This window comes from Pelodiscus sinensis, chromosome 21 (genome assembly GCF_052426305.1).
Source record: "Pelodiscus sinensis isolate ZL-2025 chromosome 21, ASM5242630v1, whole genome shotgun sequence".
Classification (NCBI taxonomy): Eukaryota; Metazoa; Chordata; order Testudines; family Trionychidae; genus Pelodiscus; species Pelodiscus sinensis.
Window position 1 is genome coordinate 26,600,332 of NC_143072.1, and position 17,735 is coordinate 26,618,066.

The following is a 17,735-nucleotide window of genomic DNA, read 5'->3' on the forward strand; positions in this document are numbered from 1 at the left end:
TTTACACTAGCTGTCTGAACTCCCCCTCTCTTAACAATTGAAGCTGCCAAGACAGACTGTGACCTGAAAGTGAGACTGTCCTGCACTGAGCTGTCATAAATCTAGTCAAGCTTTTCCCCCACTGCCTTATAAATTAGAGTCCCACAAGAAGCGCTCCTCATCCCTGCTGCCTGGAATACACATGGCCTTTCTGTGTGTCTGCTTGCCTGCAGAGTCTTCAGCTTTCTCCCAGCCCCCAAAAAGGCCAGTGTCCCTTTCCTGTGTAGATTGCAGCGCTCCAAGGCTGAGTCTCGCTGGCTCTACAAGAGAACATATGTAGAAAGTAACAGTGCCCTGCGCTTTAGCTGTGAGGCTCTGGATTTTTTCCTGACAGAGCTGCTGCTTATAGAAGCAAATGGCAAAAGTAGGAGCCGGACAGTTAATCCCATTGCAGATCAAATGACGCCCTCCCCATGAATTACTTACTAATTGCTTTTTCTTTGTTAACAGAGATTGAGATAAATATGCTGGACGAGAAGCTAATCAAGTTTCTGGCCTTGCAGAGAATACAGCAGCTCTTTCCTTCCAAAGTTCAGTCTGTAGCCAGCAGTGTCAGCTCCCACCAGTCATCTCCTTTGGCAAATCACATTGACGGTAAGAGAGCCTTAGACGAGTCTCTTTGCATTGAGCCGTGCTTTCTCTCAGCATCACCAGGCCATCTGGCCTCTTCTGGGATTTCATCTCCTTCCTCCCTCGCCACACGCCTCAGTCTGCAGTGTCCCTCCCTTGCCTCCGGTGAGCTTTCGGCAAACCTGGTAGGGAAAGGAGCTTGCTCGCTCTCTGCTGCATGACAGCAGCTTGCAGCCAGGGATGTTCTGTTTCCTGCCATGGTGGTGGTAAGGAGGGTTTCACCCCTCTCTTCAGGCAAGGATGGGAAAGGCCCAGCTGCCTTCTGGTATGCTTGCAAGAGACGCTAGGAGGCTAATGGGTGTTTGAAATCCTGCCACCTTCCTTCTGGAGATGGAGGAAACTGGCTTGTGGGCTTAAAGAGCAACTGAAGTGTGAGCTGGAAAAGCTGGGGCATGGAGTGAGGGTGCTGTCTTTCAGAGTCCTTGGACGCTCCAGTGCACACTGGTAACTGTGCAGAGCTAGCGCAGGTCTATTCCAACACACTGTGGCTAGGAGCTCTCGCCTCCCTGCCTTGTCAGGCCTGCCAGGCTCCTGCCGTAGTCACTAGCATCGCTGGGCCAGGCATGCTGCTGCCTATAGATTCCTTGCCCATTTACTGGCTGGTGTCACAGGAGCTGTCTGGCAGCTGTGTCCTGCCTGCGGGTGGGTACAACAGGAGATATGGGCTCTGTGCCAGTGCACGATTGCCTGTAGCGCAGGCTTGACCTGCCCTTCTCTCTGCTCACCTGCTCCTTTCCGGCAGTGACGTGGCAGCACAGACGCTGGGTGTCTGTCAGTAACCGTTCCCTCTCACGCTCTTGTAGCTAGAGGCAGCTGCGGGTCGCTGCACAGGGCCAGCACGGGCATTCAAGGCTTGTTGAACTGAATCTCAGATCTTTGGCACTCCCCACCCCCACCCCAGGGGAGATCCACTGCTGTGCACCCTGCCTGCTTTCTGTCTTTGACTGCACTTCACATGCTTCCCCCCTGCTAACTTGGACTTTCTCTTTGCTTGGTGATGGGACACTTGAGCCCAGCCCCGCTGGTGCAGCTGTACTAAGCAGGCCCTGGTAACTGTCCTGCAGAGCAGCCAAAAGTAGAAACGATGTGTTGGGAACAGTGACCCTTTATTGCACGTTGCACGCTGAAGGTGCCACGTAATCCCATGGACAGCGTTCTTGGCGTCGGAGTGAATTCCAGACACTAAGAGTCTACACTGTTATTTTTGTGACTGCTCTTTACTCGGTTTGTAGCCTGTGTCCGTGTCCCTGTGAAGCTGTCCTGGAGAAGCCTGTGCTGGGATCTGGGGGTGCAAGGATTGGAAGGGGACATGGGTTTTGTACATGCAGAGGACTGAGCCCTTCAGAGCTGCACCAGGCTGCCACTGACAGCTGTGTGCGTGACCCTGGCGTGAAGCAAGATGGAGATCTGCCTGGTCTGGGTGCAGTGAGGGTGTGAGCTCCGTCCACAGAACCACTCGGTTTTCGTTAGCAGCCTCAGGAGTAGGAGGCTCTCAGATTGACTGTGCCGTAGAGACCGAACTGAGAGAATCCTCCCCGTCCTTCCAGGTCTAGGAATTTTAAATCAGCCCCTGAAAAGGCTTGTTCTGTGCCTGCCTGCGCTTTTCTCCAGGGCTAACTAGCAGCTTTGTCTCTTGGGCGGTTGACTGTGGAGCCTAGTGAAAGCTGCCAATTCACCATCTTAAAGCCCATGTCTTGGGAATTGTTTTCCACTTCCTTTAACACGTCAGTCCTGGAGCGGGAGGAGACGAGAGAAAGGGACCAGGCTTTCCTCTGTCGGTGCTTCGTGTCCTGTCCCTGAGCCGTCGTGTGGACAGCTGTGTGTGTGTCAGGGCACCGCTAAAGGTAGAGATGTGGCTGTCACACCCCAGCAGCTGGCAGCGACTTGAATGTGGGGCAAAAGCTGAACTGGCTTGTGCCTTTTGTCTAGTTTCAGGTTGATGGTTTCCTTCTTAAAATGCTGCCTGAACATCAGACCTCTCAGCAGGGAGTGCCTGAATCTGGTCCTTTGCTGTGCCTGTGGGCAGCCTGTTGAGTAGCGGTTCAGCACTCACTTTTGTCTTGCAGTGCAAAGAAAGGACGTGCAAGCCCGGGCAGTGTTCTACCCCCTGACGGGCACAGGAAGTGCAGTGAACATGTGCTACAGAACCCTCTACATCGGGACAGGTCAGTGGCTTCTCCTGGCGGGGGGCTGGCCGGCACCGAGAGAGAACGAGCTTCTGCTTGCTCTCCCAGCTTGCGTGGGGTTGGCACATAGTCCCAGCCAGGAGGCGCTGAGGTCAGCCCCATGGGAGCGAATGCAGCTCTGTTGGGACCAGTCACTTTATTCTGCGGTGGCAGTATGCGCAGGACCTGTGGCCTGCACGGTTCGGTGCCTTCGCCCAGGTTTGCCAGCCACTGCTTTGGGGCGGGCGTATTGGCTCTCCAGACCGAACAGGCTGAGATTTGGTATTGGAAGGTCACAACTCGCCGAGGCTCCCGGAGCTGGTTTCACTCGGGTAACGGCTAAGAAGGGAGGCTCATTGCCTCTGCCTGGAGCCCCCGCCATGCGAGAAGGGCACCGTCCTGCTGAAATGGTCCCCCACCTCCCCAGCCTAGTCTTACTGCAGGCTCCAGAGCCACCTTTGTCCTGTGGCTTCTCCCCAGGGCAGCAAGGCCCCTGCTGGTGAATTCTCTTCCTGTGTGCCGCTCTGCTGAGCGCCGTTGTCTTGTCTTCCTGTGCGTTGCAGGGGCTGACATGGATGTGTGCCTTACAAGTTACGGTCACTGTAACTACGTGTCTGGCAAACACGCCTGCATATTCTACGATGAGGTGAGTGCCTGCGCCTCGGCTTTGCCGCTTGCTCAGTCAGAGGGGAAGGCAGCGGTAGCTTCGGGGGGGAGCCAGGCGTGTCAGTGGTGTGACCAGGTTGCAGTGGGTTCTGGTGACGGGTTCCCTCTGAGCAAACCCTCTGCATCAAGTCTCTGGACGCCTTCATCTGTTTCAAGTGTCAGCCTCCTGCTTGAGGCGTGGCCACCGGAACTGGATGCGATAGCCCAGTAGAGCTGTCGCTAGTGCCATCTACAGGGGAACGTCTCCCTGCTCCTCTGTGCACACGGGCGTGTAGAGCCAAGAATCCCTCAGGCCCTCTAAGCAGCTGTCACACGGGGAGCTCCTGTTCCGCCAGGTCCCCCTGCTTTCCAACACCGTTCCCTGGCCGTGCAGGACGCCTGCGCTGTGGGGCTTTGGCTGTGACACACGCCGTGCCTCGTGCCCAGTCGTGATTTACCACTACGCTGGCTTTGAAGAGGCTACAGGCTTTCTTCCAGCCTGCTGCTGAAGTGATGGGCCAAGAGCAGACCCTGCTCGGAGCCCACCAGAAACGCCCAAAGGGCAGCTAATTCCCCGGGGCTTCCATTTCCTGGGGTTTAACTTAGGGATGTGAACAGCTAACCAGTAAGCGTCACCCTGCGGGCAGGGGCTGCTCCAGTCTGGGGCCTGCCACGGGGGAGGGGTGCTCCAGCCGGGGAGGAGCCCAGCCCAGCCTGGAGCAGCCCCCTGCCTGTTCCTGTTTAATCAAAAGCTTCAGGGGGTAGCAGTTAATCTGTGCAGGACACACTTAAAAAACCAGCACATGGTCTGGTAGCACTTTATAGACGAACAAAACATGTAGATGGGATCATGAGCTTCTGTGGGCACAGCCCACTTCTTCAGCTGACCAGGCTGTGCCCACGAAAGCCCATGATCCCATCTCCAGGTTTTATTTGTTGCTAAAGTGCTTCCAGCCCATTGGTTGTTTAAGTGTGTCCTGTTAAACATAACGTTTGGCCAGTTGGCGGATGACCTGGGATTTTACATCCCTCGTTCAGCTACCTGTGTCCAGGTAATGTGGGCTAATGAAACACTGAACCTTTCAGGGTAACAGCCACTTGACCCTGCCCTGCCCCGCCCCCACAGAATCCGAACGGTCCACATGGCTTCCGTTGCTCAGCAGACTCACACTGAGTGTCTCTGGAATGCCGAGTGTGCCTGAGGCAATGGGCGTGATCTGTGGGGCACGCTCTCGCCTGGAATTGGTGCGCACAGCTATGCTGTCCCCTGGGCAGGGACGGCTGAGGCTTTCTCTCAGCGCCCTGAATGTTCTAGCAGACGCCCCTTTCCAGATAGACCCGGGTAGTGCGGTGAGCAGCACGTGTGTGAAGGGCCGTCAGAGGGTGACTTGGGTCCTGCCCAGGAACCATGTTCCCAACTGGATCCCATAAGGGCTGACTCGCGGTCCCTGCCCAGTGCACTGGTGGGAAGCAGGGTGTGGTCTTCGGGCTTTCTAGCGGTGCCGAGGCTCGCCTGCGGTACATGTCGGGTTCCTCTCCCGTCTAGAATACGAAACATTACGAGCTGTTGAACTACAGCGAGCATGGGACGACGGTGGACAATGTTCTGTATTCGTGTGACTTCTCCGAGAAGACCACGCCCACTCCTCCCAGCAGCATTGTCGCCAAAGTGCAGAGTGTCATCAGTGAGTTGTGGCAGAACCGTTCCCCGAGGGCAGAGGGTGCCCTTCCCGGGTGGGGGGGCAACGCCAGCTGGTGCTTGAAGTACTGAATGCAGAGGGAAGGGGTCTCCCCAAGGCCCCGGCGTGCCCATGCGGCTGCACAGTATAGCCCTCCCCCAAGCATGAGGACTCAGCACATCCCAGCTCTGGGCCCTTTTCTGCCCCGCTCCGGACGCGTGAGTCTCCAGAGGCTTCCTCCAGAGGCTGGCCTGTGACCTAGAAGCAGTGGTCACCGGGGAGAGGCTGCACGCTCAGGCTGTCTCTATGACGGGAAAGTTTGGCAACAAAAGTGCTGTTGACATGAAAAAGGCACCAAAAGTGCAAACCAGTCAGACCAGTTTTTCTGCCTCCCCTTGTCCACATTTCATGGTCACGTGGCTAACTCCCTGTCAACAGAGCAAAGCATTGTGGGTAAGCATCCCACAGGGCAGTGCTGTGGGAAGGCAGAGCTGATCCCTGCGTTGCTTGGCATTCCTCAGCAAGGGATCCCAAAGCAGCACTTCAGTCTCTCCAGCCCTTCCCTTGCAGCAGCTCCCTCAGCTGCCAGACACTTCCTGGAGCTGGGAAAGGGGAGGGGGTGCAGGCCTGCAGGGCAGCAGAGGTCACACAACACTGAGCAGAGCCAGCAAGGCAGGCATTGTGGGATACTGGGGGAAGCCAGTTCTGTCCACAAAACACACTGGCTCTTTGTGGACCACAGAGGGAAGGGAAAAGACAAGTGTCTTGCAGGGATGGGAGTGTTTTGTCACCAAAACTGGGTGTTGTGTGAACGTGCTCCCTGTTTTGTCACCAAAAGGCAAGTGCTGGGGACCAAACATGCCAGTGTAGCCCAGGACTCAGCACCATTATCCACCTGCAGCCCCCCACTCTCTGCTGCCCTCCTGCTCTCCCCACCGCGCTCTGCGGCGCTGGGCGATCCCTGCCCCCGGGCTGGCCGCACGGCAGTTACCGGTGACGGCACTCGGAGTTGCAGAGACAAGCTGCGGCCCCGGCCTCTCACGCTGGTATCTCCTTTCCAGAATGCCACAAAGGCAGAAAGCAGGATGAGGAGCCGCACGAAGAAGCAGCCATGATGAATTCCCAGGCACAAGGGCAGCGCCGGAAACCCTGCAACTGCAAAGCCAGCAGCTCCAGTTTGATAGGGGGCAGCGGGGCAGGGTGGGAAGGAACAGCCCTACTCCACCACGGCAGCTACATCAAGCTGGGCTGCCTGCAGTTTGTCTTCAGCATCACTGACTTTGCGACCAAACAGCCCAAAGGGGATGCGGCCTTAGTACAAGACATGGACTTGGAGGAGAAGCTCTCTCTGAAACCCCACCAGGTGCCCGTGCTGCGGTCCAACTCCGTTCCCTAGGACAGGCGGAGCCTTGGCGGAAGAGCCGCCCGCCCGCCCGTAGACTCCTGCAGTGCAAAACTGTCCAGAGCGGGCTGGGCGGGGCCGGCCCAGGAACTGTCCACGCGCCGTTTGCATGACATGAAGAACGTTTCACTTTTTTAATTTTCTTCTTTTTGCTCAAGTTTTTGGGGCATTTGCACATATATTTGTACTATACATTTCATTTTCCAAGGACAGCTGCAGCCGGAGGAGCCGTGTCAGGGCAAGGAGGGGCAGGGGCTGACCCGGGCTCTCTCGGACAGAGCGCTCCCATGCAGTTGTAAAATAATCAAAAACTTGTTCTATTTTGTGCCAGTGACAATAGTTTTATATTAAAAGAGAAAAATACAGTTTTCATACAGCAAATCTATACAATATCATTGTTTTATTTAATGTAAAGAAATGCTCTCCTCCCCCAGTTATTTTCTCCCCTCCCCCCGCTATGGTTGCACTACAAGTAGCTACTGTGTATTATGGGCAATGAGAAATGAGTTCTTTTCCAGGTGTCCATCCTATTTTATTTCAGATTAAGGAAGAGTATTGGGTTCTGTGTAAATACATCCGTGATGGCATTTTTCAATGTTTTAAAGCTGTGTACAGTGCTACATGTGGTATGCCGTTGCCTCAAACTGTCTATTGTAGCAAATCGTTTGTCGTAAACCTGTTTGTCTTTTTTGTTCTATGCCACCTCCCCGCCCTCCAGAACAGCTAGTTCCGATGTACAGAGTAATTGTAATGTTTTAGACTTTACAGAAACTTTCCTGTATTCTGTATATAAAAAACAAAATACGTCACCTCCTGCTTTTGACTGTCTGTCCTGCCTCTGTGAGCACAAGCGAGGATCTTCGGAGCATCCCCCTGCTCCGCCCTGGGCCTCCAGGACTGAAGTGGCTGGGAGGAAATCGAGCTGGCCTGGGGAAGGAGGCTGCCCCGAAGGAAGGAAGGAAGGAAGGAAGGTGATGGCCTGGTTCCCTTTGGCCGTGACCACAGCAGTGCCATGCACTAGCGTGTGCATCCCCTCTTAGGGCATGGTGCTGAGCAGACTCCAGGTGTGTAGCTATTACAGGGCAGGCCGCTGGTCCCGTGCGGGGGCTTTCCCCGGGCCTGGCTCTCCTGCCCTAGAGCTGCGCCCTGTGGTATCTTCACTGTTCTATACGCGCTGTTCTGATCTGGAAACACACGTTTTGTACGGAGACCGAGGGGTTGCAGTCTGTGCCGATGGCATTCCACCTGTGAATAAACTCTCCTCGCGCTATTGAAAACCAGAGCATGAGCCACCCTGGCACCCTTCCTTCCCCTCCCACCCGCCTCTCTGGCCGGGGTCCGCTGCCTGCTGCGAAGGGAGCCGTGTCGCTGCCACAGGGCTCCAGGCCGTGAGGCCGCTTGCTCCTCAGGACTCCACGTTGCATTGGCTGGCCCTGGGCAGCGTGCTCCGGTGTGGAGTCAGTCTGGTGTTTGGGCAGCCGCCTGTAACGTGCGGGCTCTGCTGTGCTGTGGTCCCAGGGTGTGAAGTGTGTTAGAGCCCCCCATGGATTCTGCCTCGGGTACCAGGAAAGGAGGGTTTGCTACTGGTTAATCATTGTCCGCCTTCAGGGGTGGCTGGCAGGTAAGTGCTGATGCCATTACGCTTTGGTCTTCTCTGGTGCCTCCAGCTGCTTATCTCGGTGCTTGGCCAACGGCCCTTCTGCCAAGCAACCCTCTGGCAGCGCAGCTTCCCCCTCTTCCCAAGGGTGGCTGGCAGAAGTGTCCAGGGGATGCCCCTTCTGCCCATCCCAGTGACCCCCAGAAGCAGCATTTTCTGGCCTTGGCCTCGTTACTGCCCTGTTTGTTCCACTTGAAATCCTGGGGGGCCGGCAGCTCCTTCCAGAGCCTGGCAGCCAGGTTCCTGGGACTGGCTTGCAGGGGCCAGCGTCTGCTATTGCACACGCCTTCTGCTCACCCAGCCTGCAGGAGCTTGTCCTGTGCCCGTACTGGCCAGGAGCGCAGAGAAGCTGTTTTCTCTGGGCCAGCCTTTGCCAGGAATGTGCTTCCTGTGTCATTCCACTGCCACAAGCGGAGACACATTCCTCCAGATCCCTGTTCGGAGGAGCATGGGGGGACACCTTTGGATGGGGAGAATATAGAGCTGGGACAGTTCTAGGTGTGTCAGTGACATGCCCACCGATGGGGCGTGAGAACTAATCCTTAAAGCCCCATCACTATTAGTTCCTTCATGTTTGGCCCCTGCTGGGGTCTTGGCGCTCGTGCAGAGACGGGGCCAGACTGTAATCGGCACCTCTTGGATGGAAAATCACTAAATGGACCTATAGTTCCAAAAGCGTGAGTGGTTCGGAGCCTGTCTGGCCACCTGTGAACGGGGACCGCTGCGGCCGTGACAGCCCCAATGCCCGCCCGGAGCACAAATCCATGTGAACGCGACTGCTGAAGCCCAAGAACCAGGCTTTTCAAAGGTCTGAGCCGCCGCCCGTACCCACGGCCGTCATGGCTTGTTGAAGAAAACAACCCAACTAGTTTTCCTGGGGGGGGGGGGGGAATAAATTGTGAGACTTCAAAGCAGGGATCTGTCCCGAATCAGGACAAACATTCTGCAGACAGAATCTGAAGCTGCTTTTGGACCGGGCCGATCAGCACGTTGCTTTTTCTAAGCTTTGTACTTGAAATGTGCGTCTCCGCGCGGTGGCTCCGTCCCGGGATATTGGACACGGTGCAGGTCACTGCTTTTATTGGAGCCGCGTCTGGGGTGAGGTGTTCCACAGCTGTCACAAACCACAGTGGGGCCAGTGCAGGGTCCCCTCGCCCGCTTTGCCCCTCCCCTCTCGAGTCATTTAAACCAAAGCCTGCGACGCTTTTCTTCAGCAAACACCCAAACAAGATGTTTGAGAACTTGGAGGCTTCTCCAGCCCCATTTGCGGCAGAGGATGGATGGGAGCCAAGGCCTTCCTGCCAGCAGTTTTGTTTTTGACAAATTGGCTTTTCGGGACACATGTTGATCAGAAATTTCCCAGCCTCCGACCTTTGTCAAGTCAAGGGAAAGGGGCTTGGCAGGAGGGGTTAGTCTGTACCCTGTGGCACCTAGAGACTAACCAATGTTAGACTGTCAGCGTTCAGGGTTAAACCCACTTCATCAGACAAGTGGGAGTGGGAATTGCAGAAGTATCTGTACTAGCAAAAGCAGTTAGTTAGCTGTCCGTTGTAGGACCCATGTTAATGAAGCCTGATTTAATTAGTGTCGTTAACACTGGTCCTACAATTGGCAGCTAACTGCTCTTGCTGCCGTATACACTCTGCAGATCTTGTTTCGAGCGCAGCGTAGACGCAGCCTAAGATGCCCCTGGGCGGCTCATTTCCAAAGCCAAGGGAGTGGTGTCTTGCAGGCTATGAATCTGCAGGTGGCAGTGTTTCCAGCAGACTGGAATAGAGCCTGGCTGAGGGTAGGCGGGGAGAGCTGCCTGAAGCCATGGCTGGACGGGTGCCAGCCGGAGCCGTGTGCATCCGGTGTGAGCGCAGAGCTTTGGCCTAGGAGGGCTGCCATAGCTGTGGCGTGCAGCAAGCAGCCCGGGAGAGGTGCCCTTTGCCCTGGCGGCCTGGCCTGAACACTACGCTTGCAGCTGGAGGTGCTGCAGACCCTGCTGCCCGGGCCCCGAGGCCATGGCACCGGCGCTGCTGGTGCTCGGGCTGCTCCTGGGCCTCTACACCCTCCTCTACTACAACTGCATCAAAGGGGTCAAGTGCCGGGCACACACCAGCCTCCGAGGGAAGACTGTGATCATCACAGGTGAGTGGGGGGATCTGGCTTTCAAAGGAGGGACCGCTGAGCCAGCGTGTTCTATGGGCGGAGCATGCCCGGGTTGCCCGGCCCAGCTCTGCCTCCTCCCCCAGGCATGGGGGGTGCATTGTACCAGCTGCTCTGCACCTGGGAGGCAGCCCCCACCGGGTCCTGCCAGCCCTTGTGCTGCCCACGGGGTCCCGCTACTGCCCCCAGCTCTGGCCTCCTCCTGGGACAGTGAGAGATGTCAACTCTCCCGGATCTCACGGTCCAGACCCTGTTTGCCCCAAGGGAGTCTGGTCTGGGAGAGGTGGCCACCTGATCTCAGCAGGTTTAAGGGGGGGGTACAGCTCTGTACCCCCACCCCAAACAGCTCCAGCGCCACTGCCCCTCCCTGCAGGCCACAGCTCCGTGCGCCGGCTGGGGAGCCCCCGGGGCTGGGAATCCGTGTGCGGCCGCTCAGAGTCCCATGGAGCCCAGCTGATGAGCAGCGCGCCCCCAGCCAGGGCCATGTCCCCCTCGGGGTGCCCATCCACACCCAGCTCTGTGTGCAATGCTTTTCCTCCAAGCACAGGTGGAAAAGATTGGCGGGGATGGGTTGGGATCCCAGCAGACTCGGCTCTGCTGGACAAGGCCAATCTGAGTGCGCCTGAGAACCCTCCAAACAGCCCGGTGCTTGCCAGGCGCTGTGACAAGGAGTTCCGCAGCCTAGTCCCAGGCAGCAACAGGGTTTCAATGCAGCAGCTCCCTGGAACACAGGGCCCATGGATCCTCCACCTCTGCCTTTTAAAACCAAGGCAAGGTCAGTGGGAAGCTTGATCCTCGGTAACGTCATCTTCCCCGAGGCGTTTGTGCTGGAGCTGGGGGCTGGCTGTGTCCTCCCCAGAGGCGGGTTCTACGAATTGCCTGGCGAGGGGAGGCGATGCGACCACGGCACCGAGCTGAGCTGCTCTTGGTCTCCCGGCCCCCGGCTCTGCTTTTCCAGGAGGAAACACAGGGATTGGGAAGATGACGGCGCTGGCGCTGGCCCAGAGAAGAGCTCGCGTCATCCTGGCCTGTCGCGACAGGGCGCGTGGAGAATCGGCCGTCTACGACATCAGACGGGTGCGGACGCCTGCTCCTGCCTCCTCGCTGTGGGGGCAGCCTGAGCCCCTAGTGCTGTGGGCGCTGCAGGCCGGGAGGCTTGCATGGTTGAGAGGCGAGGGTCCCCCGAGGCTCAGGAGGGCGCAGCCCGAGAGGTGCAGGGGGCAGGGGCCCTGACGAGGGCAGAGAAGAGGTGAAAGGTTCCCTTGTACCTGTGAGAGGGCGCTGCAGGTCCCGGGGGCAAGCAGCACAGATACCAGCCGTGTCGGGGAGTGGAGGGCTGGAGCGAATGGTTAGTCGGGGGGTGGGGCTCCTTGCAGAGGCACCGTGGGCCCCATTTCCATGTGCAGGGAGCTCGCCGCTGGCCGGCCGGGTTCACTGGCTGCCCTGCTGCCAATTGCAACACCTTGGGAGGCTGTTCCATGTGCAGCCTACAAACGGGGGCTCCTGCAGGCCCTGCCGGCAACCAGCATCTGCTGGAGAGAAGTGATGCCCCCACCCCACCCCCTCAGATGCCCTGGGCCCAGCTCCCCTGACTGGTCCTGTTTGCCCAATGCTGAAGGTGGAAACCAGGCACCACTTTCCCCCTGGCTGCTCCTGGCCAGAGCCCTGCCCAGGCACCGCGGGGGCCTGCACTGAGCGCCTCCCCCTCTGTCTCCAGGAGAGCGGGAACAGCCAGGTTCTCTTCATGCATCTGGACCTGGCCAGCCTCGACTCGGTCCGAGCCTTTGCCGAGACTTTCCTGCGATCGGAGCCTCGCCTGGACGTACTGATCAACAACGCAGGTGGGGGCCTCCGTGCCGAGCCAGCCCCCGAGGGTCCCGGCATGGGGCGTGGGGCTGGCTCTGAAGCGGGAGTAACAGGGTGTAGGCTGGGTGGAAAGTCCAGGGCGAGAGGCCACTGCTGCATGCTGGAGCTGGAGCTGGTTTCTCTGCAGGTGTCGGAGCCGACGGCAGGAAGGGTGGCTCTAGCCTGGTCTTTCAAGTCAACCACCTGGGGCACTTCCTGCTGACTCACCTCCTGCTGGAGCGGCTGACGCGCAGTGCCCCGAGCCGCGTGGTGAGTGTGGCCTCCAGCGCCCATCGGGCAGGGAGGATCGACTTGGAGAAGCTCCGCGAGCCGGTGGAAGGGTTCCTGCAGAACTTCCAGGCTTACTGCACCAGCAAATTGGCCAACGTCTTGCATGCCCGCGAGCTGGCCAACCGGCTGGAGGGGACCCACGTAACCTGCTACGCTGTTCACCCAGGTGTGTGGGGGCCAGCCGCTCTTGGGGACGCAACCCCCGCCACGTTCCTGGGGCTCTAAATCAGTCAGAAGTCCTGGCCTGGCCATTCGAGAGGGGACGCTTAGACGTGCCTCAGACAGGCTGCTCAGGATGATAATCTCTGCATTTGGGTTACGTTTCAGCTCTCCCCTAAGAGGGGTACTCAAGCCCTAGTCGAAGTCTCCCAGAACACGGCGAGACTGGATCAGACCAAAGGTCCAGCTAGCCCAGAGTCCTGTCTGCCCACAGTGGCCAAGGCCGGGTGCCCCAGAGGGAGTGAACGGAACGGAATCCTCACGGGATCCCTCCCATCACCCATTCCCAGCCTCTGACAGACAGAGGCGAGGGACACCATCCCTACCCACCCTGGCCAACAGCCATTGATGGACCTAACCTCCAGGAATGTATGCCGTTCTTTTTTGAACCCTGTTAAAATCCTGGTCTTCACAACATCCTCTGGCAAGGAGTTCCACAGGTGGACTGTGCATTCCCCTTCGCACTGACCCACTCATGCAGTTGACGACTGGGTGGCAATCTTAGAGAGGCAGCTTTCTAATGAAGTCAAATGAGTCTGTCCCCACGTTCTGGTCCCTAATTCTGCATCTTGCTGTACCTGCAATGAAATCCTTTCCTACCTCTCCAGCCTGGGGATGGAATGGGGATAGGGAGGAAAAGGGGGGTTGGATCCTGGGTGTGCAGCACTGATGTTTGGGAAGCAAATACGTAGATTAGAAACCATTCAACGCCCTTCTTTGAGCTGTCCATATGTTAAACCCTCTTTGCAGGCACGTGCCTGCCAAGCGAGTGCTCGGAGGGCGTGGATGGTTCTCAGTGAAACCTACTAAGAACCAAACCCCACCAGCCTGCGTGGGTCTCGCACGGGTTTTGCCTGATCTCCCTTCATCTTGTAGCCTGATCGAAGATTGCGTTTAAATTCTAATGACCCACCGTTAGGGTCGACAGGTTCTTTGTCCCAGGATCAGGCCCAGTATTCAATTATACTGTGATTGGGAACCCTGATGTGCACAGTTGCAGCACTCACACTCCAGAAACTCTTGTGTATTTACAGTATATTCATCCGGCTAGCACAGCCACGAACGCCCCGACTTCATAAGACAGGGACAGTCCATCCAGACTTCCATACCATCACATCATTCCTTCTAGAACAATCTTAGGTGCGAGCCCATCATCTTCCTCGTTATCTTCACCTTCCCCAGCACCAGGGACCATCCTTCTGGCCCTTCCAAGGACGACATCTTCTCCCTCTCGCCCTTCGGCTGGGTCCACTTGTACACTAAGTGATGCTGACGAGAGCATGCTTGATGCACATTCAGTAGGGGATGTTTTTAATGCCCAAGTGTCTTTTCCTCTAGGTCAATGTATCGTTGCTCTCAACCTATTAACATATACGTCCATTCGTTGCCCTGGGCCTTTGTGGACATCTTTCGCAACCTGTGTCCTGATTACTCAACTCAGCCTGAACCAATTGTTTGGGGACGTTTATAGATGGATGCAACTGCTGAGTTTGAGGGTGTTTTTCCTGCCATCCTGTGTGGGTGAAAGGTCCCAAACATAAGTTCCCCCTTTCAGTCCCAGGAAACCATAAATAAGCTATGACGGGTAGCTGGGTGAGACCGTGTCTCAACCACGGAACTCTGCTACCTCGGCGTCTGCTGATCTTGCAAGCGGCCTGTTACAGCCTGGACAAAAGATAAAAGATAGCCCCGTGTTATTTGGCCTGGACTGTGAGCTTATGTATGTTCTTTCATTCAAGTGCAAACATGGCACTCACTGGAAAGTGCATTCAGAGGCTGGACCATCTTGTTATACCCTGAGCAGGAGCCACTGCACTGCAGGGGAACCCGATTTACCAGGCAGCCTAGGCTGGGCTGTACGACACCCATGCTGCTCCTCCACCTAATAGCATCTGGACGGCCACCCAGCCCAGCCAGCGCATGGCACCAACAGGCTCCTGGCTGGCTGTGTGAGAGGCAAGCAGCACATGCCCACAGACAGGTACAAGCAGCAGGACCACTAATTTGGGTCTCTTGCTAGATTTATATACAAACATGTCCCAGCCCCCGCTAAGAAAGGGCCCGGACCTGGACCGGTCAATGGCAAAGCCCCCCCATGGAGTTGAGTGCTGCTGTGCTAGTATTAGTGGGACTTCCCACACTGCAATGGGCACAGTGAGTGTATTACACCAGAACCCAGACATCAGTCAGGCTAACACAAAGGGTCGGTGGGAATGCTGACAGCAGCTTTACGCCTGCCTCCCACTCTGAGTGTAGCCCTGTGGCCAGGTAGATATGCCACCCCCCAGTTGCTCCAGTCTGAGCACTGGGCAGGCAGGGCACATAGTGCAGACCAGCCTTTAGATTTCTTGCATTACAGCTCTTAACTATTACCTAATTCATCTAAATGAACACAGCCATGTTATTAGCATGACAGGCAAGTAACTCGATAGGCTATAATCTCTACCGGCACCGTCGCTCTTTATGCTCCTGAGCGACACCCTCCCCCCGAGATACGGTCCCGTCTAACCACAGCTGCTGTTGGATTTTTGCTTCCAGGGATCGTTAACACTGAACTGTTCCGCTACTTGCCTGGCTGGCTGAGACTGCTCTTCGTTCCCATCTCCTGGCTCTTCTTCCGAGACCCCGCCGACGGCGCCCAGACCTCTCTCTACTGCGCCTCGCAGGAGGGCATTGAGATGTTCAGCGGGCGGTACTTTGTGGACTGCCAGGTAAAAGATCCCTGGCCCCAGGCCCGTGACGATGCTATGGCCAAGAAGCTCTGGGAAGTCAGTGAGAGGATGGTGGGGTTAGTGGCTTAGAACATGCGACCCCCTGACACTGACCGCTACGTGGTGACTGTCGACTGGAATAGCTGCAGCTGCTGGAGGGGTAGGACTACTCAGAGAGGGCCTTGGACTGGCTAAAGGCAGGCAGAACTGACAGTGCAGCTTCGGACGTACTGAACATTATGATGGAAGCATCCATTGGCAGCGATGCTCTTCCAACTGGCACCCAGCACCGCCATCCTTCATTTTAACAGGAACCAAAGGTACCCGCCTTTTTAAGAAGCAGGATTCTCTTTACCCTGCCTCTAAGGAATAAGGTTTTTGAGAACTAGGATGCTCTCTCTGAGCATAGATGCCTGCCCTGCCCCACAACTTGCAAGGCTGTTGGCATGGGTTCTGCTGGGGCTACCGACTCTCGTTTCTCTCCCCTGAAGCCCTCTACCACAAGGAGGCCGGTGGCACCTTAAAGACTAGCCATGTTATTGTGGCAGAAGCTTTAGTGATTTGCAGCTCACTTGGTCAGACGCAGGAAGTGAAAGAAAAGAACCAGATGGCCAGGGTTCAGAGATAGGAGTGTTCCAGCAGAGCTAATTCAACCGGGGGGATGTGGATCAGGTGAAAATACCTGATGTGGAAAATTACTTATTGTAATGAGCCATTCCCAGTCTCTGTTCAGACCCAATTGGATGGTGTTGGGTTTGCACATAAATTCCAGCTCCGCAGTTTCATGTTGCAGCCTGGTTTTGAAGGTTTTTTTGCTTGGGGATGGCAACTTTTGAGTCTGTAACTGTGTCTCCAGGGAGAATGAAATGTTCTCCTGCTGGGTTTGGAGTGATTCCCGTGCTCGATGTCTGATTTGCCCAATTGTTCTTTTGCATAGACAGTCTGGTTTGTCCATACGCACGGTGCTGGCGCAATGGCATAGATCACGGCAGGAGATGTGCAGGTGAACAAGCCTGATGGCTGATGTGGTTAGGTCCTTTGACAGTGTCACTAGGGTGTAAAATCCCGTTTTATCTGGTCAACTAATCAATGTAACTGACTAATGGATCAAATGGGAGTGGGTGGGGTGATGTGGGCAGGGGCTGCTCCAGCCCAGCTGCTTTCAGCCCCCTGTGTGGGGCTGGCAGAGCTGCTTTCAGGGTGGGTAGCTGGTAGAGCCCTTTGCCTGCAGCAGGCCACGGGTGTGTGTGGGCGGGGGGGGGCTTAACTGTTCACACCCCTAGTGGATGTGTAGGCAGAGTTGGCAATGGGGTAGGTCAGAGGGATTGGGTCCTGGGTTCGTGTTTCTGTTGGGCGTGTGTGTTTCATGTTGGGAGGATGTCTCCTTTCTCAGTCAACCACTCTTGACAGCATTTTCTATAACAACCAATTGAAACACAATACAAATACCTGCTTTTAACAGGTGAATGAAAATGCCTCATTGAGCATTTTCCTGGTCTCATTTTGTCACCGTAGCCCCAATCCTAAGTAATCACCAATCGCCAATTTGTACAGCATCCCCAGTGCAACCGGTTCATGGGGCTGTTCCTTTAAGTACCTGGCCAGCTGTGGCCCACGTCAGAATTCGGAGAATTCCTGTGCGGGGCAGCAGAAGGGGGAAAGGTGATACTCAAAGGATGAAGATGCTCCAGGCAGGATGCTAGAAGTAACTGCTACTTGCACACAGACAAAATGCGGGTAGGTCCTCACTGGGTAGGGACACATGGTGCAGCCTCCAGCGTGCTACCTGCTGTGTCTCTGACGATGTTTTGGCTGCAGCCAGCAAGTCCTGAGTCACTGAAATTCTGTGTAGACGGGGAGAGAAAATGCTTCTGTTACAAACTCAGGCTGTCTCCCGGGGCAGCGTGTCCAAAGCGCTGTCCCGGGCGCCAGTGGAAGCGGCCCAGCTGCTCTCTGCCTCCTCCTGGTGCCATTCCCTGGCCAGGGTGCGGGTCCCCAGCAGTGGGGGCGCGGGGCAGGGGGAAGAAGGCGGAGCTGAGCCCGGGCTCCTGGGGCTGAGGAAGGGCAGGGCCGGGCCCGGTCTCCCGCCGAGCAGCTCCCTCCTCTCCCGGGGGGGGGGGGGGGGGGCTGCAGGGCAGCAGCGGGCCCGGAACACCGCGCGCAGCCAGCAGGTCACGGGGGCGTTGCCCTGGTAACGGGGTGTCAAGCTGCACTGGGGGGGAAATGCCCTCGGGGCGGGGCCGAGACCCGGCCTGGGACGGGGGGGGGCGAGTTCCCCGCTGGCCCCGGACCCCTCCCCTC

The 17,735-nt window shown here is 56.7% G+C and overlaps 2 protein-coding genes across 5 annotated transcripts in view; both read left to right on the forward strand.

The window, feature by feature from the left end:
* PHF12 (PHD finger protein 12) overlaps positions 1-7,369 on the forward strand; it is a 46,051-nt gene extending 38,682 nt beyond the window's left edge. Inside the window, exons 11-15 of one of the 3 annotated variants that reach the window (XM_089772137.1) lie at positions 490-633; positions 2,736-2,834; positions 3,398-3,480; positions 5,026-5,164; positions 5,997-6,203. In XM_089772137.1, the coding sequence (XP_089628263.1) occupies positions 490-633; positions 2,736-2,834; positions 3,398-3,480; positions 5,026-5,164; positions 5,997-6,028 (497 nt within the window). In that variant the 3' untranslated portion in view covers positions 6,029-6,203. The other 2 variants (XM_075904521.2, XM_075904522.2) reach the window with 2 other exon arrangements.
* A 2,674-nt stretch (positions 7,370-10,043) lies between these two features.
* Positions 10,044-16,910, forward strand: DHRS13 (dehydrogenase/reductase 13). 2 transcript variants are annotated; one of them, XM_075904530.2, is made up of 5 exons: positions 10,044-10,350; positions 11,327-11,445; positions 12,086-12,209; positions 12,362-12,670; positions 15,262-16,910. In XM_075904530.2, the coding sequence occupies exons 1-5, from the start codon at positions 10,224-10,226 to the stop codon at positions 15,522-15,524; spliced, it is 942 nt and encodes a 313-aa protein (XP_075760645.2). In that variant the 5' UTR covers positions 10,044-10,223; the 3' UTR covers positions 15,525-16,910. The 2 variants fall into 2 exon arrangements, with proteins under 2 accessions (XP_075760645.2, XP_089628266.1); XM_089772140.1 differs by having other exon boundaries at positions 10,210-10,350; positions 11,228-11,445.
* Positions 16,911-17,735: the final 825 nt, after the last annotated feature.

Excerpts from the sequence above, each read along its gene's own strand:
- DHRS13 (XM_075904530.2), top strand. The coding sequence starts at position 10,224 with ATGGCACCGGCGCTGCTGGTGCTCGGGCTGCTCCTGGGCCTCTACACC. Across the intron at positions 11,446-12,085 it reads CCGTCTACGACATCAGACGG|GAGAGCGGGAACAGCCAGGT; the intron begins GTGCGGACGCCT and ends CTCTGTCTCCAG. Across the intron at positions 12,671-15,261 it reads CTGCTACGCTGTTCACCCAG|GGATCGTTAACACTGAACTG; the intron begins GTGTGTGGGGGC and ends TTTTGCTTCCAG.